We start from the raw sequence: 25,345 nt of genomic DNA on the forward strand, positions 1-25,345 counted from the left end.
GGAGGTGGCCTGCCAGGGGGGCTATGAGCTGGACCTGGCAGGGGCAGCCTGTTGGGGGGCTGGGAGCCACGGGGGGACGGGGATGTGGCCTAGCAAGGGAGGGCACACTAGCAAGGAGGGACAGGATGCTGGGAGGGCCGGGAGCTAGTTGGTGGCCTGCTGGGTGCTGGGGGAGGAGCTGGAGCTGGCAGGGGACGGCGCCTGCGCTGGAGGGGCAGGTTGAAAGTCCCATTACAGAGAGACAAGAACGGCGACAGCTTAAGAGAAAGACTGGCTACTGATAACAAGGCCTTTTAGCCCAGCTAGCCCCTCCCCCTTTTACCTGCAGCCAATGCCAGGCCTGGAGGGAGGATAAGAGGACCCTGGCTCAGAGAGGCTATGGCTAGACTACGTTCTATTTTCGAAAGAGGATATGCAAATTCTATAGTAATTTGCATTTCTTCTTCTGATCTCACTTTTGAAAGGCTTTTTCGAAAGTGACACTAGTCTGGACATGGGGTTTTTCTTGGAAAAAATCCCTTTTTCGAAAAAAACGCTCTTCCTTAAATAATGAGGTTTACACAGTTTTTTAAAAAAGGGGGCAGGGCTAGTTGTGCAAAAAGGCCTTGTCATTAGTAGTCAGTCTTTCTACTAAGCTGTCACCGTTCTTGCCCATCTGTCACAGGATTTTCAACTTGCCCCTCCTGCGCACACACCGGCCGCCCCCACCAGCTCCGGCTCCTGTGGAATTTGCATATCTTCTTTCGGGAAAAAACCGTAATTTAGATACAGCCTCTGGGGCTGACCAGTGAAGAGACAGGAGCTGGTTCTGCCATCCACACGACCTGAGCCAGAGCCGTCCACTGGGTCGGCCACAGGAGCACACAAGGCTCTTACCCCCGCCCTACGGCGCAAAGGGGGAGAACCTACAAGGGCCCCTCACCTAGGGGGGGAAATTGGATTCTTGGGGCCATGCCCCAAACCTAAGAACCAGAGTCGGGTAAGAGGCCACAATTCCTAAGCCCAGGGTCCCGCAGGAGGGATCTATGGCCCTTTACCACCAGCTAACTCTGGGACCTAACCACTAGGCCACCCCGCTGCCTGGGAGGCTCAGCCACACCCTATGACAGGAATCTCTTTAGGCAATTGCTGTTACTGGGCTAAACTCGTCTCTTGGGCCCAGCGTAGCCCCAGAGCAGTAACTGCCCTTCTCCACCTCCTGTGCCACTTTGCTCGGGTTCACAAAGGGTTAAAATCGGGACTGTGGCTCTGTGAGGATATGTGGGCCCAGCAAGGCAACCCGCTCCTGTTGGTAATAAGGAACAGAGGGGGAAATACAGTCTCTGAAATCTCACCTCTTCTGACGCTGGGTGTGTCTGTGCTCCTTAGCGGCTCTCGCTGGAGATGTGGGGAGGCCTGTTTTGTCCTTGAAGTCGAGTTTCTCTGTGCTGCTCACTGTCATTTGCTCCGGCTGTGGGATGTCCTGGCCTGTCTCTTGGAAGGCGAGTGTGTCCGTGATCCTCACTGGCATGTGCAGAAGGCATACCTGGGTGGTCGACAAATGCCTTTGATGTCGACCTCCGCGCGTCCAGACTACCGTGCTGAGCCGACAAACAGCTGATCGGCTCAGCGCGGCAGCCACGTAAATTTAAATGAAGCGGCGATTATTTAAATTGCCCCTTCATTTTCCGATGCCTGGTAGTCTAATTTACATGCTTCTGGTGACAGAGGCATGTAGTCTAGACGTACCCTTAGAGATCCATCAATGAGTGCCTAGTCAAGTTAATATGTTTCCCCACAGGCTTCTGTGTGTTACCTTTTCAAATATCTGATTTGTGTCCATTAATCCTTTGTTGTGGAGACTGTCTGGTTTGGACACTGTACATGGCAGAGGGGCATGGCTGGCACTTGCTGGCATGGATCACATTGCTGGATGTGCAGTTGTAGGAGCCTCTGATGCGGTGGCTTATGTGACTAGGATTCTGTGATGCTGTCACCAGTGTAGATGTGTGGACCGAGCTGGCACCGGAGTTGATTGCAGGGGTGGGTTCCTGGGGCACTATGATGGACATGTGCTGCAGGGTTTCTGGAAAGAATTTGTTTGAGGTTGGGGGGTTGTCTGTAGGCGAGAACTGGCCTTTCCCCCTAGGTCTGTGAAAGTGAGGGGCCATTTTCCAGGATAGGTTGCAGATTGTTGGTGTTAGAGAAGAAACGGCGACCCAGGAGCGGATGGGGGAAAGGGAGCTGCTTTATTGCCACTCACACTTACCTCAGACATTCCACACTACGTCCGAGTGTCAACAATTTGTCCCCAATTACACCCCTTGATCTATGTTAGTGTCTTAATTCACACGTCTATCACTACTTTTCCTAAAACCTCATTTAGTAAGGTGACCTCCTACACAATGAATATTAATAAGCAGGTGATGAACACAACTATACCCGCCCTGATTGTTCTTTACTGATTTGTAGTTGAATCAGCCTTGTGTGCTGTCTGAATCATATTTGTGGGGTGTTGGGGCAGAAGGAGAGTCCTTGAGCTGGGACAAATTCCTCCGCCGGGCTAGGAGCGTGATTGGATAGGCTGACAATGTTGCTAGGTGAGTCGAAGGTGCCAGGATTGAAATATCCTGAGGCGCGAAGGAGTTTGGATAGTGTAGCGGGGTGCACTTCCCGCCACAGCGCCATCTGCCGTTGGTCCTGGGAATTAGCTCAGATGGCAGGTGGCGGGATCCCTTTCGGGACACTGCCCTCCGGCGGTGCCCACCACAATTTGAGTCCCCCCCTTCCGGGGGTGGGTTGTAGGCCGGTAGGCCTTCAGGAGGCGGTTCCTCCGCCTCCGGTACAGTGGGCGTTACGCCTGTTCCACTGCGCTACCCTGCCTTAAAATAGTCCAAGTCAGTGAGCCTATTCCCCGCCTTGCGTCAGGTCGGGGTGAGAGGCAATAGTTCGCACGCCCGGCCTTGCTTCAGGTCCGGGCTGCCGGGGAAGAAGTTCACCATATAGGCAAGTCTATCAGCTCACAGTTCTGGGCAGGGCAACACTTCTAGTCCTGCCCCTTTAAAAGGTCCAGCCTGACTCCCGGCCGGCACCAAAGCACAGTAGGTAAGCCCGGGCCCTCGATCAGGGCGGGGCGGCAAACTAAGGGTTAAATAAGCCCAGGCCCTTGGTACAGGGCGGGGCAGCTAATCAAAATTGGCGGCTAGGCCCTGGTACAAGGCATAGCCATAGACAAGCTGCCGGCCCGGCCATAGCTCAGGGTGGGGCAGCAAATGGCGGCCAGGCCCTGACGCAAGGCGTGGCTGCAAACAAACACAGGTTTGTAGAAGCTCCTAGTGCAGGAGCTGGGCAGGTAACACCTGCAGAAGTGGTGAGGGGGAGCCTGCCACCCGGTTGGTGGCTGGCAGGGGAGCGCAGGCCCACCCACTCCACTGCGCCCCGGCCCAGGGGCCCTAAATGCAGCAGTGCAGCTGCTACTGGCTCAGCAGGGCTCCAGCCCGCAACTTGCTGGCCTGCGGCTGCTCTCAGCCCGTGCTACCCCCTGGGCCTCTGCTCGTCTGCCCCTTCGCAGGTACCCGCACCTCCAGCAGGTCCGTCGGGGAGTCGAGGGCGGTGTCGTCCCAGCAGGGTCTGGGCGGCCCGATCCAGACTTCCATGGGTGGGAGCTCTGCAGCCTCCAGCGGGTTCATCAGGCCCCAGGGTTCAGGCGGGCGTCGGGGGTCGAGCCGGTCCATCGGCTCCGGCAAGCCCTCAGGGTCCCTGTCAGTCGGTAGGTCCTCGGGCTCAGGGAAGCCCTCAGGGACCCCGTCAGTCGGTAGGTCCTCGGGCTCAGGGAAGCCCTCAGGGTCCCCGTCAGTCGGTAGGTCCTCGGGCTCAGGGAAGCCCTCAGGGACCCCGTCAGTCGGTAGGTCCTCGGGCTCAGGGAAGCCCTCAGGGTCCCCGTCAGTCGGTAGGTCCTCGGGCTCAGGGAAGCCCTCAGGGACCCCGTCAGTCGGTAGGTCCTCAGGCTCAGGGAAGCCCTCAGGGTCCCCGTCAGTCGGTAGGTTCTGGGGCTCAGGCAAGCCCTCAGGGTCCCTGTCAGTCGGTAGGTCCTCGGACTCAGGCAAGCCCTTAGGGTCCCCGTCAGTCGGTAGGTCCTCGGGCTCAGGGAAGCCCTCAGGGTCCCCGTCAGTCGGTAGGTTCTGGGGCTCAGGCAAGCCCTCAGGGTCCCCGTCAGTCGGTAGGTCCTCGGGCTCAGGCAAGCCCTCAGGGTCCCCGTCAGTCGGTAGGTCCTCGGGCTCAGGCAAGACCTCAGGGTCCCAGTCAATCGGTAGGTCCTCGGGCTCAGACAAGCCCTCAGGGTCCCCATCAGTCGGTAGGTCCTCGGACTCAGACAAGCCCTCAGGGTCCCAATCAGTCGGTAGGTCCTCGGGCTCAGGCAAGCCCTCAGGGTCCCCGTCAGTCGGTAGGTCCTCGGGCTCAGACAAGACCTCAGGGTCCCCGTCAGTCGGTAGGTCCTCAGGCTCAGGCAAGACCTCAGGGTCCCCATCAGTCGGTAGGTCCTCGGGCTCAGGCAAGACCTAAGGGTCCCCGTCAGTCAGTAGGTCCTCTGGCTCAGACAAGACCTCAGGGTCCCCATCAGTCGGTAGGTCCTCTGGCTCAGACAAGCCCTCAGGGTCCCCGTCAGTCGGTAGGTCTTCTGGCTCAGACAAGACCTCAGGGTCCCCGTCAATCGGTAGGTCCTCAGGCTCAGACAAGCCCTCAGGGTCCCCGTCAGTCAGTAGGTCCTCTGGCTCAGGCAAGACCTCAGGGTCCCGGGGTTTCCGCAGGTCTCGGGGCTCGAGCAGGATATCCGGCTCAGGCAGGTCCTCAAACTCACCAGGCCCCGGCAGAGCCTCGGGTTCCTCTGGCCCAGAGGGCAGCTCTGCTGACTGGCTTGGCCAGGCCTCAGCAGCCCTGGCAGGGAAATCTTTGCTGGCCTTAGGGGAAGCAGCTGTGGGAAACCCAGGACAGGTCCCAGCCTCCTCAGCCGGGAGCTCTGGCCAGGCCTCTGTCTCCCTCAGAGGATGGGCCCTGACTGAGCTCCCAGCCAGGCTTTTTATAGTCCTAGCCCCGCCCCTTGCCTTCTGGTCAGGTGACTAGACGGAGCTAGGCTGGACCCAAAATGGCTTCCGGAGGGTATTTTCTTCCTTCCGGTCGTGGGGGAGGTCTCCACCCCACTACAGATAGTTTATTGTCCTTTTTCTTGTGAAGGGAGGTGACGTGAACCTTGAAGGTGCCTTGCTGGGTTTAGTAAATCCAACCAAGGGGACGTGTGTGTGGAAGTTTGTTTTTTTATGAGACTCTCTAGGGCTATGTCTAGACTGCATGGCTCCGTCAACGGAGCCACGTAAAATAGTTTATTTGGCATAGTCAAAGAAGCGGGGATTTAAATAATCCCCGCTTCCTTAAAATAAAAATGGCTGCCACGCTGTGCCGACGATCAGCTGATCCAGCACAGCACGGCAGTCTAGATGCGACACGGTCAACAAAGGAAGCCTTTGTCGACCGCTCCGGTATGTGTCATGAAGCGTCGACAAAAGCCTGTAGTCTAGACGTACCCCTGATGTTGAGAGCTCCTCCTTGATTTTCTTCTGTGTTGTGTAGGATGCTGATGAGGTGATTCCCCAGTTTCTTTGAGAGAGTGTGTGGCATAATCTCTCCTGTAGTCTGGGGCTCTACTTTCTGGGGCTCAGGCAAGTGCTGTGCACGTCCATGGAGTGTCCAGTCAGACTCACCTGGACTCTGAGGGAACTGGTCAGCTTTGTGCGAGGCAAATTTCGGGGGTGAGCGCTGCCAGGCAGCTTTGCCTTTGGCAACCGAGCCCTTCCTCTGTCTCCTCCATCTGAGGTTGAAGGGGCTGGTGCTGAGAGCCGAAGTTGCGGCTGGGTCTGTCAGCCGTATGCAGGCAACACGCCCCTTGTGGTCCAGGACCTGGGAGACCTGGTGCCAGAGAGGCCGGCCAGGCCATCTACTGGCAGCTTCCTCCACCCAGGGGACCCCAACTCAATCAACCCAGCCAGGACTTTGTCAAGCTGAGAGTTAAACACCCGTAGGGATGGAGATTCCACTCCTCCCTGGGGAACCCAGCCCAGTGCTTCGCCATCCTCCTAGGCTACGTCTACACTGCACCTCTCTTGCACAAAAGCTTATGCAAATGAAGTGCAGATTAGCATATTGCTGCACTTCATTTGAATAATTAATTATCAGCCGCTTTTGTGCAAGAGGCTTTTGAGCAAAAAGCAGTTGTGTGGGTGGTTCCTTTTAGCGCAAAAAAAATCCTCTTGTACAAGAGCCATTCTTCCTGAAAAAATGAGGAAAAACGGCTCTTATGCAAAAGGTGGTTTTGCACAAAAAGGAGCCATCCACACAGCTCCTTTTTGCTCAAAAACCTGTTGCACAAAAGCATCCCCTAATTAATTATGCAAATGAAACATGGTAATATGCTAATCTGCACTTTATTTCCATAAACTTTTGTGCAAGAGCGGTATAGTGTAGACAAAGTCCTAGGGAAATAGTTTTTCATAATATCCAACCTAGACCTCCCCCACTTTAACTTGAGACCATGGCTCCTTGTTCTGCATCCGTCACTACTGAGACCAGCCTCTCTCCAGCCTCTTTGGAACCCCCCTTCAGAGAGTTGCAGGCTGCTCTCAAATCCCCCCAACTCTTCTCTTCTGCAGACTAAACAAGCCCCAATCCCTCAGTCTCTCCTCATAGGTCATGTGCTCCATGCCATGAATCATTTTGATTGCCCTCCGCTGGACCCTCTCCAATGTGTCCACATCTTTTCTGCAGTGGGGGGCCCAGAACTAGATGCAATACTCCAAAAGTGGCCTCACCAGTGCCAAATAAAGGGGAATAATCACTTCGGCTGTGTCCAGACTGCAGGCTTCTTTCAGAAGAAGGTTTTGTGGAACCTGTGCTTTTTCTCTTTCCTCTTCTTTCGAAATAATTCCCTCTTCCCCATCCACACACGCCTTTTTCCGAAAGAGGTATTTTGGAAAAAGGCTTCTTCCTCAAAGAAAGAAGTTTACCAATGTCAGGAAAAACCCTCCATGTGACGGACCGGGCCGTGTCTGGGCACAGCTGAGGGCGTCCGCTCAGGGCGAACTGCTCGAATCCGGGGCTACTTACAGCCCCCGACTGGTGACCTCTCCACACAGGCCACAAACCAGTCTCACAGAGCACTTCAGCAACCTGCCTGAAGCCTCCCGAGCAAAATCCCTCCGACACCCCAGCAATATCCGTGCCCCAGATGGCCCCAGGCCTCATACACAGGTGGGGGGTCCTAGCACCCAATCCCACCTACCCCGAACAAGTTCTGTCCGGTTCCAAGAAACCAGCCACAGATCCCTGGTCAATTTACCCTCTGGACCTTGCCCACAAATCACGCTGGGCCAATCCTTTAGAATCTATATCTAAAGGTTTATTATTACAAGAAAGAAAAGCCTGAGAGTAAGGTTATTAAAGTACAGTACATTACCTGCACCGAATCTCCCAGTTTTCGATGCAGGCTCTAGCAGAGATGTTGCAGCTGCTGGTTTAAAAGTTCTTATTGCACATCCTACGATCAGGATGGGTTCACAGGTCTTCCGGGCTCTTCAATCCCTGCAGTGCTGCCTCTGGGATGAAGTGCTGAGCTGAGAACAAAATGGCATCCACCACATGGCCTCTTTATACCCCCTTCCTGGCCTCTTCTGGTATGCAGCAGGTCACCTGGTCCTCAGCCTCTCTCTGCTGGCCGCTCTTAGGTCTCCGCCCTCATGCTTTAGGTGTGTCCTTGGGCCATCAAGTGCCATTGTTCTACAGGGCTTCGCTACTCAGCCTGTCCATAGCAATGCTTAACCACATTCGGAGAAATATTCAGCTTCCACACAGATTACAGATCTACACACACAGCCATTATATACTCACATAAACAGTGTACACAGGATCAGAAAACAACAAGCTCCCATTCAATACCCCACATGGCTCCCTTTCATACCAATTTCTGGGGCCAACACCCCCACCTAGGGGTGCAGCAGCGATCTGGCTGCTTCCCTCCATTTCGGTAATGTGACACTCCATTCTCTCGATTATTTTTCAAAAGAACATGATTGCAGTCTGGACATAATTGAAGTTTTTTTCAGAGAAATGGCCATTTTTCTGAGAGAAACTGTTGTGTAGACATACCCTCCTCTAGATCTGCTACCAGTGCTCCTCCTAATGCACCCTAATATGCCATTAGTCTTCTTGGCTACAAGGGCGCCCTGTTAACTCCTCTCCATCTTCTTATCCACTGTAATCCCCAAGTCATGGGAATTCTCATCAATTCCTGATCAACTTCCTCCGAGCAATGGCTAAAGTGGCCACCTACAAGACCAGAGGGAGGAGGTTGGCTGAGAGGGTCTCTTGTGACTCTGGGACCTTTCTGTGATGCTTTGTTCATCCACATATCTGGGCAGAGGTCCTCTTGGTGGCATTTGCTTGACACCTTGGACTAGCTGTGGGTGCTGGCAGGGTTCTCTGCTCAGTGTTCCCTTCCCATTCTCTTGTTTGGACCATTTTGGTTGTCCCCCATAATCAGTTGCGTTCCTGGGCTCAGTGGATCCTCCCCCAATGTCGGGGGGAAGGGAGGGGAGTCCTTGTAACACTTCCTTGCAATCCAATAAGACCCTTCTCCTCCAGCCATCTCACCTGACCCTGGCACAAGGGATAACTGCCCCCGGCAGGAAGAATGTCTGGCCTGCTTGGGACACGTCTGTCAAGTGGAACAGGAACAGGAACGGGCATGCTCTGAAAGGGGAAAATAACCAACCAGTGGTAGGTCTGCAAAGAGCCGTGTGAGCCAGAGCTGGCTGGGACTGAGCTCCAGAAACTCCAGGCTCGGCCATTCCTGGCCCCAAACTCTGCACTTACCGTGCCGGAGATGTAAGTTTAAAAAAGCCGGTTTGCTGTGCTGGGGCGTGAGCTCTCTCTGCCGTTCTCAACACAGCTGCATCCACCAGGGCTGTAGCCAGGGCAGGGGGAGGGGCAGCTGCCCAGGCTGCAAACCAGCAGGTGGTGGGAAAGTGGGGCAGACAAACGCAATGTTTGGGGTAGAGGCCTGTAGTGGAATTGGGATCCTGGGAGTCCTGTCACCAAACCGTCCCCGTGACACCCGTAGCTCTGTGACACCCGTAGCTCTATGCTGCTGGTCGTGGTGCAGCTGCTTTTCTCTGACCACCCAGCGCTGAAGGCAGGGCAGCTGCCAGCAGCACAGAGCTCAGGGCAGGAAACCACGTACCCAGCCACCTTTGCTCCTGTGCTGCTGCCTTCAAAGCTGGGGATTCATGTTGCCCGCAGCATGCAGGACGGTTGCGTCAGTCCCACCCCTGCACCACCTCTGCAACACCCGCTGCCACCTGCACCTTGTGCCCACTGCTCCGGCCGGAGGGTTGTAGGACCCAAGGGATCCTGGTCCCACAGCCACAATAGCAGGAGCAGCTAGAAACTCGGTGGCGGGCGGGTAGGAGTGGGGATTGTGGGAGGAAGGGAGCAGGAATCCAAACCGTTCTGTGCAGGTGCCAGCAGGGTTCACGATCTAATCACTCACCCTGGGGGGTAAAATGCCTCGGGATGGCGCTGGCAGCAGAGGGCGAGTTGCTTCGTGCACAGGAGAGACTCAAGCAGCAGCGTTCACCATTCCACTGCCACCGCCACGTCATTCAGCTGCCAGTGAGAGGTCCCTGGGCGCTGTTGGGTGACACGTTAGTGTCAGCGCGTCACACACCAACTACCAGTTGTGGTGGGATGAGGAGCGTAATTACTGTGTGCCACAGAGTCACAAGGTCAGAAGAAGTCGGGGCACAGAAATTCTGGGTGTGTGTGGGGGGGGTGCTGTTGCATCTCCAATTTTGCCCAGGGATCCCTTCCCAGCCCCGCTTATGGATTCCTGCCTGCTGGCCTTGCCCATAGCCTCCGTTGCCAGACCTGATGCAGGGTCCTGGCTTTCAGGCTTCTGACCAGGGCTCCACTTCCAGACCCGTGCTCAGGGCTTTGCTGCTGGCTTCGAGATTGGGGTTCTGCCTGCCACCCCCTCCCCACTCACTGCTCCTGTCCTGAGCCTAAGCTGAGTTGTGGTTCCTGCCTCAGCCTCCGTACCCCATATGGGTGCCCCCAGAGAAACAGCACTGGCCAGGCCCTAGGTCGGAGGGAGGCAGACACAAGTCAAAGGGCTGGCTATTGGCACAGGCTCACAGGCAGGGCGCCTGCTCCTCGCAGTGCTGAAGTCTGGGGAGTGGAAGCTAGATCCCAAACCATCCATCTGCTGGAGGCTCCGCCCTTTCCAGGCATCACCTCCCCACCTCTAGAGAATATGACAGCGAGTCTCTCCTGAACCAAGACGTTTTGTTGAGGCAATAGGCATCATTAGTGTTTGTGAGAATGTCAACAGCTCAGAAGAAGATACAGTCTCTTTTATTTGTACCAGGTAAATGTGAGAGGAAGCTGGGTGGTGAGGAAGCGGGAAAGGACTCAAAGACTGAAAATGACTCCAAGAAGAATGTAACACGTACAAGCTAAAATACACTATGAAGCACATTCCCTTATTCTATTTTCTGCAATATCGTAACAAATGCTATTGAGAACTGATCTGAAAAGGGTGGTATTCTGATGTAATAGAGCAGGCGTAAAGTAATATTTTACAGTACATTGGAGAAAGTGACTCTGTCTCCTCCTCAATGGTAAGTATCAGGAACACCGTATTCAGCGTGCGGCTTCCTCATATCATAATCTAAAATCAGGAAATGTTAGTTTGTGCCAGGAAAAAGGGCTGTGCCTGGAAGCGGATTGCATGTCCCAAAAGCAGCTGAGAAGAGACAGAAGCACCCGACACGTGTGAGCGGCTGGCTGGGTGTGCCCCTCCCCCCAGTTCAGGAGTGCCTGAACCCCAAGCATCCCACCCATTAAATATACTTGTATAACATGCAAGCAAAAAAGTACCCTTTAAAACTTTCCCTTATTGTATCTGCTTTGTTTTCAATATTTCTAACAAATGTTACTGATTCCTGATTTCACTTAAAAAGATGGCAGTTTGATGGAAACTAGCTGGTTGTTAAGAAATAGTTTACTCTATATCTAAGAGCATCTACCTGGCTATTCAAAATCTCCCCCTAATTTGTAAGAGTGAGGACCATGAAATTAGGTATACAGCTTCCTCATATGATAGCTTAAAGCGAGGTAGTGGTTGGTTTGTGTCAGGGAAATAGGATGTGCCAGGAATGGAATTGCTTCTCACAAAATCAAACTGAACAGAGAGAGAATGAGTGATGCAGGTGAAAGGGGATTTCTGAATGTCCTGGTGGTGAGAGAAGCACCTCAGCAGCCCAACACTGTGGAATTTAAATTCAGAAAGGGGAAAATGAGGAGGGGTATGTCTACACTAGAAAGTTAGTTCGAACTAACGGACGTTAGTTCGAACTAACTTTCCTATGCGCTACACTAGCGCTCCGCTAGTTCGAATTTGAATCGAACTAGCGGAGCGCTTAGTTCGAACTAGGTAAACCTCATTTTACGAGGACTAACGCCTAGTTCGAACTAGCTAGTTCGAACTAAGGGCTGTGTAGCCCTTTAGTTCGAACTAGTGGGAGGCTAGCCCTCCCCAGGTTTCCCTGGTGGCCACTCTGGCCAACACCAGGGAAACTCTATGCCCCCCTCCCGGCCCCGGACCCCTTAAAGGGGCACGGGCTGGCTACGGTGCCCGTGCCAGGTGCAAGCCTGCCAGCACCCAGCTAGCAGACCCTGCACCTGGCACGGCACAGAGCCACCCACCCGATGCCCCCCAGCCCACCCCCTCTTGCCGGGACCAGGCTGGCGGCTCCCGGGAGCTTGCCCTGGACCGCAAGAGGCGGGCACCTTCCTGGGCTAGTGCGGACATCGTGGACCTCGTCCACGATCTCCGCACTAGGCACAGGAAAGTGGCCGTCTAGGGCAGGAGAGCTGCCAGCCTGGCCACCCAGGACCAGGTGTGAATGAAAATCAAGGGGGTCCACTGAGACCCCCGACACTGAGCCCTGAGCTTACAATGGCCATACTGGGTCAGACCAAAGGTCCATCTAGCCCAGTAGCCTGTCTGCCCACAGCGGCCAACCCTAGGGACCCTGGAGGGGATGGACCGAAGACAATGACCAAGCCATTTGTCTCGTGCCATCCCTCTCCAGCCTTCCACAAACTTTGGGCAGGGACACCACTCCTACCCTCTGGCTAATAGGACTCCATGGACCCAACCTCCATGACTTGATCTCACTTCCCTTTAAACTCTGTTCTAGTTCTAGCCTTCACAGCCTCCTGCAGCAAGGAGTTCCACAGGTTAACTATTTGCTTTGTCAAGAACAACTTTCTCTTACTAGTTTCAAGCCTGCTACCCATTCCTTTCCTTTGGTGTCCTCTAGTCCTTCTTTATGGGAACTCATGAAGAACTTTTCTGAATGCACCCTCTCCACCCAACCCCTGCTTTTACAGACCTCTATCCTGTCCCCCCTCCGTCTCCTCTTTTCTAAGCTGAACAGTCCCAGTCTCTGTAGCCTCTCTTCATCTGGGACCTGTTCCCAACCCCTGATCATGTTAGTTGCCCTCCCCTCTCCCAGCCTTTCTCTTCCCCTCTCCCACCTCCTTTTCCCAGTCTCCCCCAGTTTTTTTCAATAAAGACAGAGTCAATGTTGGAAGAAACGTTATCTTTATTTTGTACATCAAGAAGAAGGGGGGCTAGGGAAGGGCAAGTGGAAGGAGGTGAGGGAGGAATGGGGTACGAGCCCCCGATGGGGAGGACTGGGCTGGCTCTGCGGGCTTCTGGGGGTGGAAGCTCTCCTGCAGCCCCCCAATTACTCCCTCTCCCCAGATGGCAGCCTGCGGCAAGTGCAGCCGGGCTGATGGCCGAGTGGTGTGATGTGCCCAGTGTGGGCACTCAGGGCACTCCAAGCCAGAACTTCTTTGCAAGCGGGGCACCCCTTAGAACTGTGTGTCCGGGGTGGGGGTCGGGACCCTTTAAGCGCAGCCCTCGGCTAGCCTGAGACAGTATCTCCATGCTCTAAGTCCTCCTTTTATGCCCTGCCGGCACTGCTTCCGGCCATCATTAAGCCCTGTTCAGAGTCCACTCAATGTGGACTTACTAGTTCGAACTAGCAAAACGCTAGTTCGAACTAGTTTTTAGTTCTAGATGCGTTAGTTCGAACTAGCTTAGTTCGAATTAACTAATTCGAACTAAGTTAGTTCGAACTAGCGCTGTAGTGTAGACGTACCCGAGGTTAGTTAAACAGAAAGTAAAAGGTACAGGGCCAAACGTAGAATTTCTGCAAGGTGCATAGAAAGTTTTCAAAGTCACGATACTAGATGGTCAACTTAAAGGTGTACTCCAAATTAAAACTACAATACGAAAATTAAAAAAATGCCAGCCAGCATGGCTTAACAGCCAAGTAAAAGAAGCAGTGAGAAATAAAAAGGCGTTGTTTGAAACATAGAATTGAAATCATGAAGAGGAAAATAGAAGGAGCATTAACGGTCTCAAATATAGTGTAAACATATAATTAAGAAGGCCGAACAGTAATAGCCATTTTTGTATGTACATGAGAAGTACAAAGCCTGCTAAACATCAGGTAGGGCCTCTGGACAACTGAGATGCTAAAGGAGCACTCGGAGATGAAAAAGTCATTGAGCAGAAGCTAAATGAATTCTTTGCTTCAGTCTTCATGGCTGAGGATGTTAAGGAGACTTCCAAACCTGAGCCATTCTTTTAGGTCAGAAATCTGAGGAATTGTCCCAGATTGAGGTGTTATTATAAGACGTTTTGGAACAAACTGATCAATGTAAGAGTTACAAGTCATCAGGACCGGACAGCATTCACCCAAGAGTTCTGAAAGAACTCAAATGGGAAATTGTGGAACTATTAACTGTGGTTTGTAACCTGTCCTTTAAATCAGCTTCGGTACCGAATGACTGGAAGATGAAGTACAAATCTTAAATGAGCCAAAATGTTCCATAGAATCTCTGTGGATAGTAATTCCTTGCTCCAAAAATAAGAATATAGCAGTAGGGATATATTACCGACCATCTGATCAGGACAGTGATAGTGACTGTGAAATGCTAAGGGAGATTAGAGAGGCTACCAAAATAAAAATCTCAGTAATAGTGGGGGATTTCAACTCTCCCCAGACTGATTGGATAAACATCACCTCAGGATGGGATGCAGAGAGAAAATTTCTTGATACCTTAAGTGACTGCTTCTTGGAGCAGTTGGTTCTGAAACCCACAAGGGAAGAGACTATTCTTGATTTAGTCCTCAGTGAAGTGCAGGATCTGGTCCCAGAGGTAAATATAACTAGATTGCTTGGAAATAGTGACCATAATATCATAAAATTTAACACCCCTATGGTGAGAAAAACACCTCAGCAGCTCAACACTGTAGCATTTAATTTTAGAAAGGAAAACTACACAAAAATGAGGAAATTAGTTAAACAGAAATTAAAAGGTGCAGTGACAAAAGTAAAATCTCTGCAAGATGCATGGAAACTTTTCAAAGACACCATAATAGAAGCCCAACTTAAATGTATACCCCAAATTTAAAAAACCCAGTATGAGACCCCCAAAAGTGCCATCGTGGCTTAACAACCAAGTAAAAAAAGCAGTGAGAGATAAAAAGACATCTTTTAAAAAGTAGAAGTCAAATCCTAGTGAGGAAAATAAAAAGGAGCATAAACTTTGTCAAATTAAGTGTAAAAGTCATACATATAGTAGCCCAATGTCTGTGACTCTGTAACGCGGTAGCGTTACGTGTTGCCTCTGGGGGGCGCTGTTGTCTCCGCTGTGGTGGTCAGCTGACTTCTGTGCCGCTCAGCTGGGATGCTGCGGGGGAGCCCAAACGGCCTCTTGCTCCCCTGTGGTGGCCCGGCTGAGTGCCGCAGAAGTCAGCTGAGTGCCACAGCTGAATGCGAAGGGGAGTGGGGCGGTGACGTGCGGCGTGACAGCGGCTCCAAGCCCCGCCCCCTGGCTGTGCGCAGGAGGAAGGTGGGGGAACAAGGGGGAAGGTGGAGGTGGAGGACAGCTGGGAGGCTGCAGGATCAGTGCTGGGCTGAAGGGAAATGGTGCAGGGAGGCAGCTGGAGCTCATAGGCAGCCGCTCAGCCGGGCTGCTGCGTGGGAGCAAGCGGCTCAAACAGCCGTTTGGGCTCCGCGCTCCCCACGCAGGAGGAGGAGGAGAAGAGAAAGAGAGACGGAGAGAGGCAGGAGACGGAGGAGAGCTGAGAGAGATGGGGGCGGCAGTAGGAGGAGGGGAGAGAGCGAGAGATGGAGCGAGAGACCAGAGGCTCAGGAGAGAAGACCGAGATAGAAAGGGAATAGGATGTGGAGAGACTTGAAAATCCCTTTTCATGATGGGCTCATTGGCTAATCTATTAAGAAAAGCCAGAAAGGAGTTTGAAGAACAGTTAGCCAGAACCTCAAAAAGTAATACCAAAATATTGTTACATACATCAGAAGCAGGAAGCTGGCTAAACAACCAGTGGGGCCCTTGGACGATCCAGATGCTAACGGAGCACTCAAAGATGGTAAAGTCATTGCAGAGAAGCTAAATGAATTCTTTGTTTCAGTCTTAATGGCTGAGGATATTGGGGAGATTCCCAAACCTGCGGCATTCTTTTAGGGGTACATCTAGATTACATCCCTTTTTCAAAATAGGGATGTAAATTAGACACATCGATAATGTAAATGAAGCAGGGATTTGAATTTCCTGCACTTCATTTACATAATGGCAGCTGCTTTTCTTTCCCCGCAAGCGGCTTTTTGACCCCCCCCCCCGCGTTGTTTAGATGGAGATGTTTTGAAAATAAAGCCCCTTTTCGAAAGTTCCTGTAAACCTCAAAAGAGAGAGATCTTAGAGTCATTGTGGACAGGTCTCTGAAAACATCCACTCCGTGTGCAGCAGCAGTCACAAAAGCAAACAGAATGTGAGGAATCGCTACAAAATGCACACTGCTATCTTTGCATTTTACGTATCTTTTTCTGATACTTTTGTCAGAAGACTGGGCCACATTTTGGAAAAAAACCTTTTTCAAACGCCCCCTTCTTCCTCGTGGAACAATGCAGGGGCTTCCAAAAGAGCGCAATTGCTCCTCCGCAAAAAAAAGTGGAAGAGCAAACGCGGTCCCTAGACACGGTGGAGTTTTTTTGGGAGACCTCCAGTATCCGTCTAGCCGTACCCTTGGAGGCGGAGAGGGAGCTGGGGAAGGGATTGTTCTGCACTTCCCAGTGAGTGTCTGATGTTACGATGCTGCTTTCTCTCTGCATCGCCGCGCAACTGAACCGCTGTGTGTCTGGGAAGCACTCTGCTCCCTGGGGCTTGTCCTGCCTGGTCTTGCTCTCATCGAGGGGGCTGCTTCCCTGGGGAGCTGGGGTCCCCTCAGACCTGCCCCCCTCTGCCCTCTCCCTGGGGATCCCTGCAGCAGGTCTGCCTGGCTGGCTCAGTCTGTTTTCTGGAAAAGCGGCGAGGAGTCCTGTGGCACCTTATAGACTAACTGAAGTGTTGGAGCATCAGCTTTCGTGGGCAAAGTCCCACTTCGTCAGATGCACTTCGTCTGTTTTCTGGGTTGCAGGTCGATCCCGCTCACAAACGATGGCCCCAGGGTGGCGCATGGAGCAGCCCGTGTGCCTTATTGAGAGCGACAAGGGGGCCCTGCAGGTGAACCCCCAGGCTGTGAAGATCCTGGAGGCCATCGCCCAGCCAGTGGTGGTGGTGGCCATTGTGGGACTGTACCGCACGGGCAAGTCCTACCTCATGAACGCTTTGGCTGGACAGAGAAAAGGTGAGAGGCCTGGGCAGTGGCCCCCCTCCCGCCCCCCCCCCACGTGATTCCCTGCTGCTTTCTGGGGCTCACAGCAAACTCCCTCCCTCAGGCAGCCGTCCTGTGTGTCTGCGTCTCATGGAACCTGTCCTCTCTCCCCAGGGTTCTCGCTGGGCTCCACCGTCCAGTCGCACACCAAGGGCATCTGGATGTGGTGCCTGCCCCACCCCCGCCAGGACGGCCACGCCCTGGTGCTGCTGGACACCGAGGGGCTAGGAGATGCACATAAGGTGAGCTGGCTCTGGTGGTGCGGAGGGAACAGGCGGTTCCGTAAGGGGAGCTGGCTCTGGCGGTGCGGAGGGAACAGGCGGTTCCGTAAGGGGAGCTGGCTCTGGTGGTGCGGAGGGAACAGGCGGTTCCGTAAGGGGAGCTGGCTCTGGTGGCGCGGAGGGAACAGGCGGTACCGTAAGGGGAGCTGGCTCTGGTGGTGCGGAGGGAACAGGCGGTACCGTAAGGGGAGCTGGCTCTGGTGGTGCGGAGGGAACAGGCGGTACCGTAAGGGGAGCTGGCTCTGGTGGTGCGGAGGGAACAGGCGGTACCGTAAGGGGAGCTGGCTCTGGTGGTGCGGAGGGAACAGGCGGTACCGTAAGGGGAGCTGGCTCTGGTGGTGCGGAGGGAAGAGGCGGTACCGTAAGGTGAGCTGGCTCTGGTGGTGCGGAGGGAACAGGCGGTTCCGTAAGGGGAGCTGGCTCTGGTGGCGCGGAGGGAACAGGCGGTACCGTAAGGGGAGCTGGCTCTGGTGGTGCGGAGGGAAGAGGCGGTACCGTAAGGGGAGCTGGCTCTGGTGGTGCGGAGGGAACAGGCGGTTCCGTAAGGGGAGCTGGCTCTGGTGGCGCGGAGGGAACAGGCGGTACCGTAAGGGGAGCTGGCTCTGGTGGTGCGGAGGGAAGAGGCGGTACCGTAAGGGGAGCTGGCTCTGGTGGTGCGGAGGGAACAGGCGGTACCGTAAGGGGAGCTGGCTCTGGTGGTGCGGAGGGAACAGGCGGTACCGTAAGGGGAGCTGGCTCTGGTGGTGCGGAGGGAACAGGCGGTACCGTAAGGGGAGCTGGCTCTGGTGGTGCGGAGGGAAGAGGCGGTACCGTAAGGGGAGCTGGCTCTGGTGGTGCGGAGGGAACAGGCGGTACCGTAAGGGGAGCTGGCTCTGGTGGTGCGGAGGGAACAGGCGGTGCCGTAAGGGGAGCTGGCTCTGGTGGTGCGGAGGGAACAGGCGGTACCGTAAGGGGAGCTGGCTCTGGTGGTGCGGAGGGAACAGGCGGTACCGTAAGGGGAGCTGGCTCTGGTGGTGCGGAGGGAAGAGGCGGTACCGTAAGGGGAGCTGGCTCTGGTGGTGCGGAGGGAAGAGGCGGTACCGTAAGGTGAGCTGGCTCTGGTGGTGCGGAGGGAACAGGCGGTACCGTAAGGTGAGGGGATGCCTGAGTTGGTAGGTAAGCTCAGCGTTCACCTCCCTGTGGCAGTTTCATTTGCCCTCAAGTCCCAGGGGCACCTGCTCTTTGCTCTTCTGGCAGGAATCGGGGCCCTCAGGGGGCTCAGGAACATGCACAATTCACTGGTGCGGGTAACACCCGTGTATCCGCGCACTAAGCCAGACCCCCGCGGCGCAGCGGCCCCAGGGCGCCAGGGCAGGATCCTGCCCTACAGCTGAGATGGAAACATGCTCCCTGTTCTGCAGCGGCTCTTCCGAGTGCCCTGAACCCCCCCTGAGGGGATGTGAGGCCTTGGGAGGGGCGGCCCTGCCTGGGGAGCGGGGTCCGGGGGATGATCAGGATGTGGTGGGTCTGGCCCATACGATGGGAGGCCTGTTTGGTGGCTCTGACAGTGCTGGGGGCTTTGCACCCTCCGTGCGCCATGGCTGGAGTCTCACACACTGCCGTGATCTGCGTGAGACTGAGCTCAGCTCGTGCCCAGTCCCCCTGCCTCTGCGGATCAGAACGGCTGGAAAGCCAGGGGGGTGAGTCAGACGTACAACCCAGCTCTAGAGGAGCTGATGCGCTAGAGCCAGGCACCTGTGCATGAACTGCAGGAAGGGTCCCAGCCAGCCCGCCTCAGTGACCGTGTGGCTGCCGGTCATGGATCCAGAGCCGCCCCACGAGTGGTGCCTGTGAGTCCTGCCCTTGGCAGCCTCTGTGACAGTGCGAGGTGCCCAGGTCGTGGCTCTCCGCCTGGGTCCTGCCCTGGGAGGCTGGGCCTGAGACCAAAGCGAGCGGTTTCTGAGCCGTTACTTCCGCGTGCTGCAGTGCTCAGGCAGCCTCAGGCGTCACATTCCCAGCACGGCGAGGGAACAGCATCTGGGCAGTAAGGAAAAGGCTCCAGGGAGCAGCAGCACCCGAGGGAAATGGAGCCGCCTGCCTCTCTGGCTGAGGGTGGCAAGCTAGCAGCCAGCCTGCTCCCTATAGAGCCTGCAGCCCGGTCCACTGCAGGGTCCCCCATTCCCTCCTGCTGCACGGCTGGCCGGTAGGAGCCTCTCTCTGCGTCCCACTGGCAGGACACACACACACGAGGAGCCGCTCTCACCCAGCCCCTGCTCCCCCTGTGCCCCTTTCCCCAGGGCGACCTGAAGCACGACACCTGGATCTTCACGCTGGCCGTCCTGCTGAGCAGCACCCTGGTGTACAACAGCAAGGGCACCATCGACCAGGATGCCATGAGCAAGCTGCAGTATCCTTCCCGGCGGGGGGCTGCCTGGGGCTGGGGGAGGCTGCAGCTGCTGCTGCTGGGAGGAGGGGGGGGGGGTCCAGGGTGTGTTGGGCCTAGTAGGTGGGGTCCAGGGGTCTGTGCAGGCCCAGAGCCATCCCCCAAAAGCAGGTGTTTGGGCTTCCCCATAATGCCCACCCGGCGTCTGCTCGGCCTTCCCCGCGGCCCCCCCTCACCGCTCTGGCGAGAAGTGACTGGTCAGAGCGGGGTGGGGAGTCACTGAGAGACCCCCCCCAGGTATCCCTGGGGCTGTGGCAGGTTCTCACCCTGAGTAACTGGGGCGGGGGCAGCCCCGGTGTCAGATCGTCAGAAGCGGCTGGGCCTTGGCCCCAGGACCAGCTGACACGTGAGCCCGGGAGAAAGAGGACTGGGGGGATTGAAAGGAAAAGTGTCTCCTGTTCCCAACACCGCCCCAGGCGACGCACCCTCAGCCCCTCCCTCCCTCCCGACCTCTCCTCTGCTCCCCTGGGCGGGGCAGAGCCTGCCGTGGGGGCCTCTCCTCACCGCCCTGTGGGGGGAGCTGTGGGGGGAACCGTGAGGACAAGCCGGGGAGCAGCGGGAGAGCTGCAGAGGGTGCTGGGCAGGGAGGGGGCAGCTCCTGGGGCCGGAGCCCCTCAGGCCCCGCTGGGAGGAGCCGTGTGGAGACGTTCCAGTGACAGCAGAGCCCGGGCCAGCCCTGCCGCCACGACAAGTCCTGAGCTCGTCCAGGGAGGGTTGGGGCAGAGACCCAGCCTGGGCTGGGCACCGGGAGGGGCAGGAGGCTGACAGAGGCTGTTTCAGCCAGCAGGCCCCAGCGAGTGAGGGAGGCAGGGAGCGCACAGCCGGCTGTGACAGGGAGCGGGGCCGAGAGCAGGGGCCCCTATTGTGGGCTGGAGAGCCTGGCGCACGCTCGTCACGGGGGGACGTCCTGTCCCATGGGCGGGAGCCAGGCAGGGGACCAGCAGGGAGCCCCACAACCTGCTCCTGGCCAGGGAACCACCTGTCTCCTCCTGGCCTCCAGCAGCAACGGGCTGGCGCTGTCCTGTGACACGTCCTGGCCTGAATCCACGTCCGTCGGGGTCTAGACTTGGAGACCCCGTCGTGAGCAGGTCCGGGGCTCAGGGCCGGCTCTAGGCACCAGCAAACCAAGCATTCTGGCCAGCCTCACCGCCCCATGTGGGCCTGCCTGTGGCTGCCCAGGGCAATGGGTGGGGCGCTGGAGCCGGCAGCCTGCAGGAGGAGCATGTTCTCTTGCTACCCCACTCGGCCACCTGGGAACAAGGGTCTGCGCCTCAGGGGAGGATGGGGGGGTGCGGGCTTCTCCTCACAAGAGCCCCGTGCAGGGCGCACTGGTGGGGCCCAGGCACATGGTGCAGCCGACACTCAGTGCCTGGCTGGGGCTGGTCTGGCTGCTTTACTCCCAGCCCCTGTCACCAGCATCCCAGGGCACCTGTCTGGATTCCTTAGCTGCCTGGCCAGCTACGTGTCTGAGCTCTCGGAGCACATCAAGGTGAAGGGTGACGAGGCAAAGCAGGAAGAGGAGGAGACTGCGGCTGATACTGAGTACATCAGCTTCTTCCCGAGCTTCATCTGGACCCTGCGGGACTTCACATTGGAGCTGGAGCTGGAGGGGAGGCAGGTGACGGAGGACGAGTATTTGGAGAGCACCCTGATGCTGAAGAAGGGTAAGTGCTCGGCCGAGGGTCAGGACAGGATTGCTGGGAAGTGAATCAGGTCCCAGTGCGGAGGGGCAGAGGGGATGGAACTGCTCAGGGCTCGTGGTCCTTTCACAAACGCCAGGGCAGGGACCACCCTGGGGTGTGTAAGGGGCTCGGAGCAACGGGCTCGGAGCGATGGCTCAGGTGTGGACATTGGCATCTGTGTGAAAGTGGTTCCCGTTAACACTGAGCTGTGGATGGGGGAAGGTTCCACGTGGTGATGTCGTGAGAGTGTGACGCTCACGCGGAGCCAGGCTGAGCTCTGTGCTGACCCACGTCTGGCCTGTGCAGTGACATGGATCTGTGTGTCCGAGCGGCTGTCTGCAGGCGCTGCACAAACATGCTCTGGGGACTCACTTCACACCGAGGTGCGTCCATCAGAGAGTAGGTTCCTCTAAGCTCCGTGTCTCTAGTGTGTTAATGAGTCATGTGGGGCCCTGACAAAGGGTCACTAAAGGCAGGACAGACGACAGCTCCTGCTTCCTCTCAGCCCACGAGGGATGTTACCTGTCGAACATCGCTACTGGATTGCTGAGACTGGATTTGTTCTGAACAGTCCATGCTGACTGTGGCTTATTGCCTTGTTATCTTCTAGCTGCTCACAAACCGATTGATCATTTCTTGCACTGTGTTTCCAGGTACCAAATTTAAGATGGCTGGTCTATGTATTCCTGGATTTTCCTTATTCCCCTTTTTGTAGATGGCGCCATATTTGTCCTTTCCCATATTTGTGATTATTTACTGGTATGTCTAGTTCTTCCTGGTCACTCCCCACACTTCATGCACTGGGATACAGACCTCTGAGATAATCACTGGACTTCCCCTCTGTCCCGGCTGTTCTCTCCTCTGGCTGCAATTTCCCTCCTTCCCCCAGACTCGGACCAGTCCCCTGGTCTCTGTGTTTTTAACGGACCGTGGGCCTTTGTCTCCTGCCCCCACTGACTGTGGCTGAAACTCTGCCCCACTGGCTTAGCCGATGTGTATGTGAAGATGCTCTTTCCCTTCGGTGGCACGTGGACCCCATTTCAATTGGTACAGGCCCTTGGCCTGCCCCTGCCACTGCCTGTGCAATGGGATGAGATGCAGAGACTCCTGTGAAAGCCGGGGGGCTCATGCTCTGTGCGGGCTCCGTGTGTGCAGGACCAGGCACAGAGCTGTGGCTGGACGTGCTGTGAAGCAGCTTCATGTTCAGGGCGGCTCTGTGCGGTGATGGACGCCCTGCGCCGCTCCCAGGGGACGCTGACTGGCCCCTGAACCCGAACGCAGACGGCTCTTTCCCTGGGCCACACGTGGGGAGAATCCGTGTGACGCTGGTCGCTAGGGCAGCGTTTGTGCGCTTCCGACGGCTCCCTTTCCACCTGACACCAGCTCTCGTGTGTGCGCCATCCTGTGCCAGACAGCCAGCGCTGTCGCCACGGCAACTGCAGTAGCGCTGCCCCCGGCGCGGTACCACTCACAGCGACAGCAGCAAGAGACGCGCCCGGGCTCTTCCTGCGCCGTGTCGCGAGGCGTTGGGCACCGCAACCGCCCCAGGGCGCCCGATCCCTAGTGGGACAGAGCTTCCTTCCCCAGCACCCGGCTTCCCTACCCATCCCCCCCACCCCCGCTCAGGCTCCCCTCCCGGCCACCTTCTCCCCCCACCACAGCCACTGCAGCAGCCTTCTCTGTCGCCACGAGAGAGTAACGTGGCCCCTCAGGCCCCTCCCAACTCTGCCACAAAGACCCTTTGCCAGCCCCTCACGGGCCCTCCCTGCCCTGTCTGAGCCCCGCCCGAGGCTGCTTCTCTCACCTGCAAGGCCCTTCACAGCCGGCCCCTCCCCTGACCCCTCAGGAACCTGTTGGACCCTGACTCCCCTCAGCCAGTGCTGCCCTTGTGGCATTTCAACACCCCTCCGCCCCTTTCCCCGGCGCTTTCTCCCCTCAGCCACTGCTGTCCCCGCTCTGGACCTCATGTCATATCAGCCCCCCCCACCCCGGGTGTTTTCTCCCAGGCTGCCCCCCACTTGAAATGCTCCCACAAAGGTACCACACCAGCCACTTGTACAGCTCTCCGTGGGCCTATAGACAAACTGGACAGTGGTTCGGTGGCTGTGGTGCAGAAACCACTGCTGGTGATGCTGAGTGGTAGTGTCTCACGTGGGCTCCCTAGTCTGACTGTCTCTGGCTGCAGTGTCTTGTCTCAACCTGAAACAAAAGACAGGACTTTGTAGCACTTTAAAGACTAACAAGATGGTTTTTTTGGTGATGAGCTTTCGTGGGCCCACGATGAGCCCACAAAAGCTCATCATCACCTAATAAACCATCTAGTTAGTCTTTAAAGTGCTACATAGTCCTGTCTTTTGTTTCAGCTACACCAGACTAGCACAGCTACATTTCTATTACTTGCGTCAGCCTGAGATCTCCGGAGCAGTGATTAGCTTTTTGTTCAGTGTTTGTGTGGGGCCTAATGCCACAGAATCCTGGTCCATGCCTGGGTTCCTAGGTGCTGTAGTAACACAAAGAACATCAACAGTGGCTGTGAGATTTCCCAGAAGGTAAGTGTTTATAGTCTTTGGGTTACCTATTTACTTTTGGCTTGGCTTCTCCATGGAGTTTTCAACAGAAAGCCTCGGAGTTCGGGCTTTGGCTGAAATATTTTCTTCTCAGCCCAGAGCTAGTAGTTTATCCATGTCCCTTTCAACACATTACCTGACCACTCAGATCTTGGTGGGGAATTGAATCCTGCTAGATATGGTGCAAGAGATCGTGCACTTCTTAAAAGTTTGTTTTGGAGTGACTGAAAGTGCATGTGCTGTGCATACAAAGCTTCTTGATGGAGGTGGGCTCTCAAACCCAGCTATGTCGAGACTGCAGGCTTTTTCAGGAGAAACTTTTCTGGAAGAGATAGTCCAAAAAAACTTCTTCCCGAAGAGCGTGTCCACACTGTCAAAGCACATCAAAAAGGTTATTTGCTTTTTTGACAGATAGCATTCACACTGAAAGGACGCTATCTCACATGTACGCTGTGACTACTAAGGATGTTAAAGACTAGTCAACTATCCAATAAGCATTTGCTTCTGTATAGGCACTTCCGTGGTCCTCCTTTGAGATGTACAAGAGTGTAGATGTGCTCATAGACAGGGGATGCCATCCTTAGCACACAGGGACAGGGGCCTGAAGTAGGAGTATGGAGGCTGTTTTAGCTCTGTCGTTTGCACTGGTGTGGGCACTGCTGGGAGACTGCGTCTGGTGCCCCAGCTCATGAAGGATGTTCATAAATGGGGCAGGCCTCAGTGAAGAGGCATGAGGGTCACGAAAGGCTAGAAAACCTGCCGTGCAGTGACAGAGTCCAGGCGCCATGGAGCTCCCTTGCCAGAGAGGCTCTGGGGTGAGTCGGGGACCGTCTATTTCAGAATGAGCTTTCCCGCCCCAGAGGAAGGTCTGACCCAACCCAGAGGCTGGAAGGGGGCGAGACCATTGCAGCCTGGCAGGAAAGGGGTCAGTGTTCACAGAGGTAACTAATCGCTGGGCAGGTTCCCCAGGGTTGGTGGATTCTCCGTGACCGACACTTTCCCAGTCAGGGCGGCGTGTCTGCCCGACAGCTCTGCCCAGGGGTTATCGGGGGCTGCAGGTCAGACGAGATCATCACACTGGGCCTTGGCCTTGGAGTGTGTCCCTAGGGCAATAGTGGGGGCCACCATGGGCTGGGGGGCTCTGCTCCTTGTACCAGAGGGTCAGAGATGCCAAGGCCACTTAGCGCCACTGTGGCCTGACCTCCTGCCTAACGCGCCCATCCACTGGCTGGCTTGGGGCAGCCGCTCCAGCCCCCAGCTTTCAGCCACCTCAGCTGGCCTATGGGTGGGACACATGTGCCTGGAGGTTACCGGGGGTCTGGCACAGGGCAGCAGCTGGGGATGGGCCCTGCACTCACCGCAGCAGCAGCAGGAGGCAGAGTGACCCGGCAGGCTGCCACCCTGTTAGCCGACGGTTAGGACAGTGTGTACATGTGTGTTTCTGAGAAGAGGTTTAACGTTTGTGTTTTTACTGCTAGGACCGGGGTTCCATCGCAGAGGGTAGCCAGCAGGCCAACAGACGTCCCTTATTTATAGGAAGAGCTTATTACACCTAA

The 25,345-nt window shown here is 55.8% G+C and overlaps 2 protein-coding genes and 1 pseudogene across 2 annotated transcripts in view; 1 reads left to right on the forward strand and 2 right to left on the reverse strand.

The window, feature by feature from the left end:
- Positions 1–3,713, reverse strand: part of LOC149521876 (phospholipase A2 inhibitor gamma subunit B-like) — a 65,194-nt pseudogene extending 61,481 nt beyond the window's left edge.
- LOC149521872 (uncharacterized) overlaps positions 1–25,345 on the reverse strand; it is a 465,443-nt gene that overhangs the window by 346,225 nt on the left and 93,873 nt on the right. The window lies entirely within an intron of this gene.
- The window catches only part of LOC149521877 (guanylate-binding protein 3-like), a 32,901-nt gene continuing 24,143 nt past the window's right edge, over positions 16,588–25,345 (forward strand). Inside the window, exons 1-4 of the mRNA XM_089772702.1 lie at positions 16,588–16,810; positions 16,952–17,079; positions 19,395–19,504; positions 20,999–21,204. Coding sequence (XP_089628828.1) covers positions 16,621–16,810; positions 16,952–17,079; positions 19,395–19,504; positions 20,999–21,204 — 634 coding nt within the window. The 5' untranslated portion in view covers positions 16,588–16,620. The remainder of the gene's footprint in view (positions 16,811–16,951; positions 17,080–19,394; positions 19,505–20,998; positions 21,205–25,345) is intronic.

Source organism: Pelodiscus sinensis, chromosome 22 (genome assembly GCF_052426305.1).
Source record: "Pelodiscus sinensis isolate ZL-2025 chromosome 22, ASM5242630v1, whole genome shotgun sequence".
NCBI lineage: Eukaryota > Metazoa > Chordata > Testudines > Trionychidae > Pelodiscus > Pelodiscus sinensis.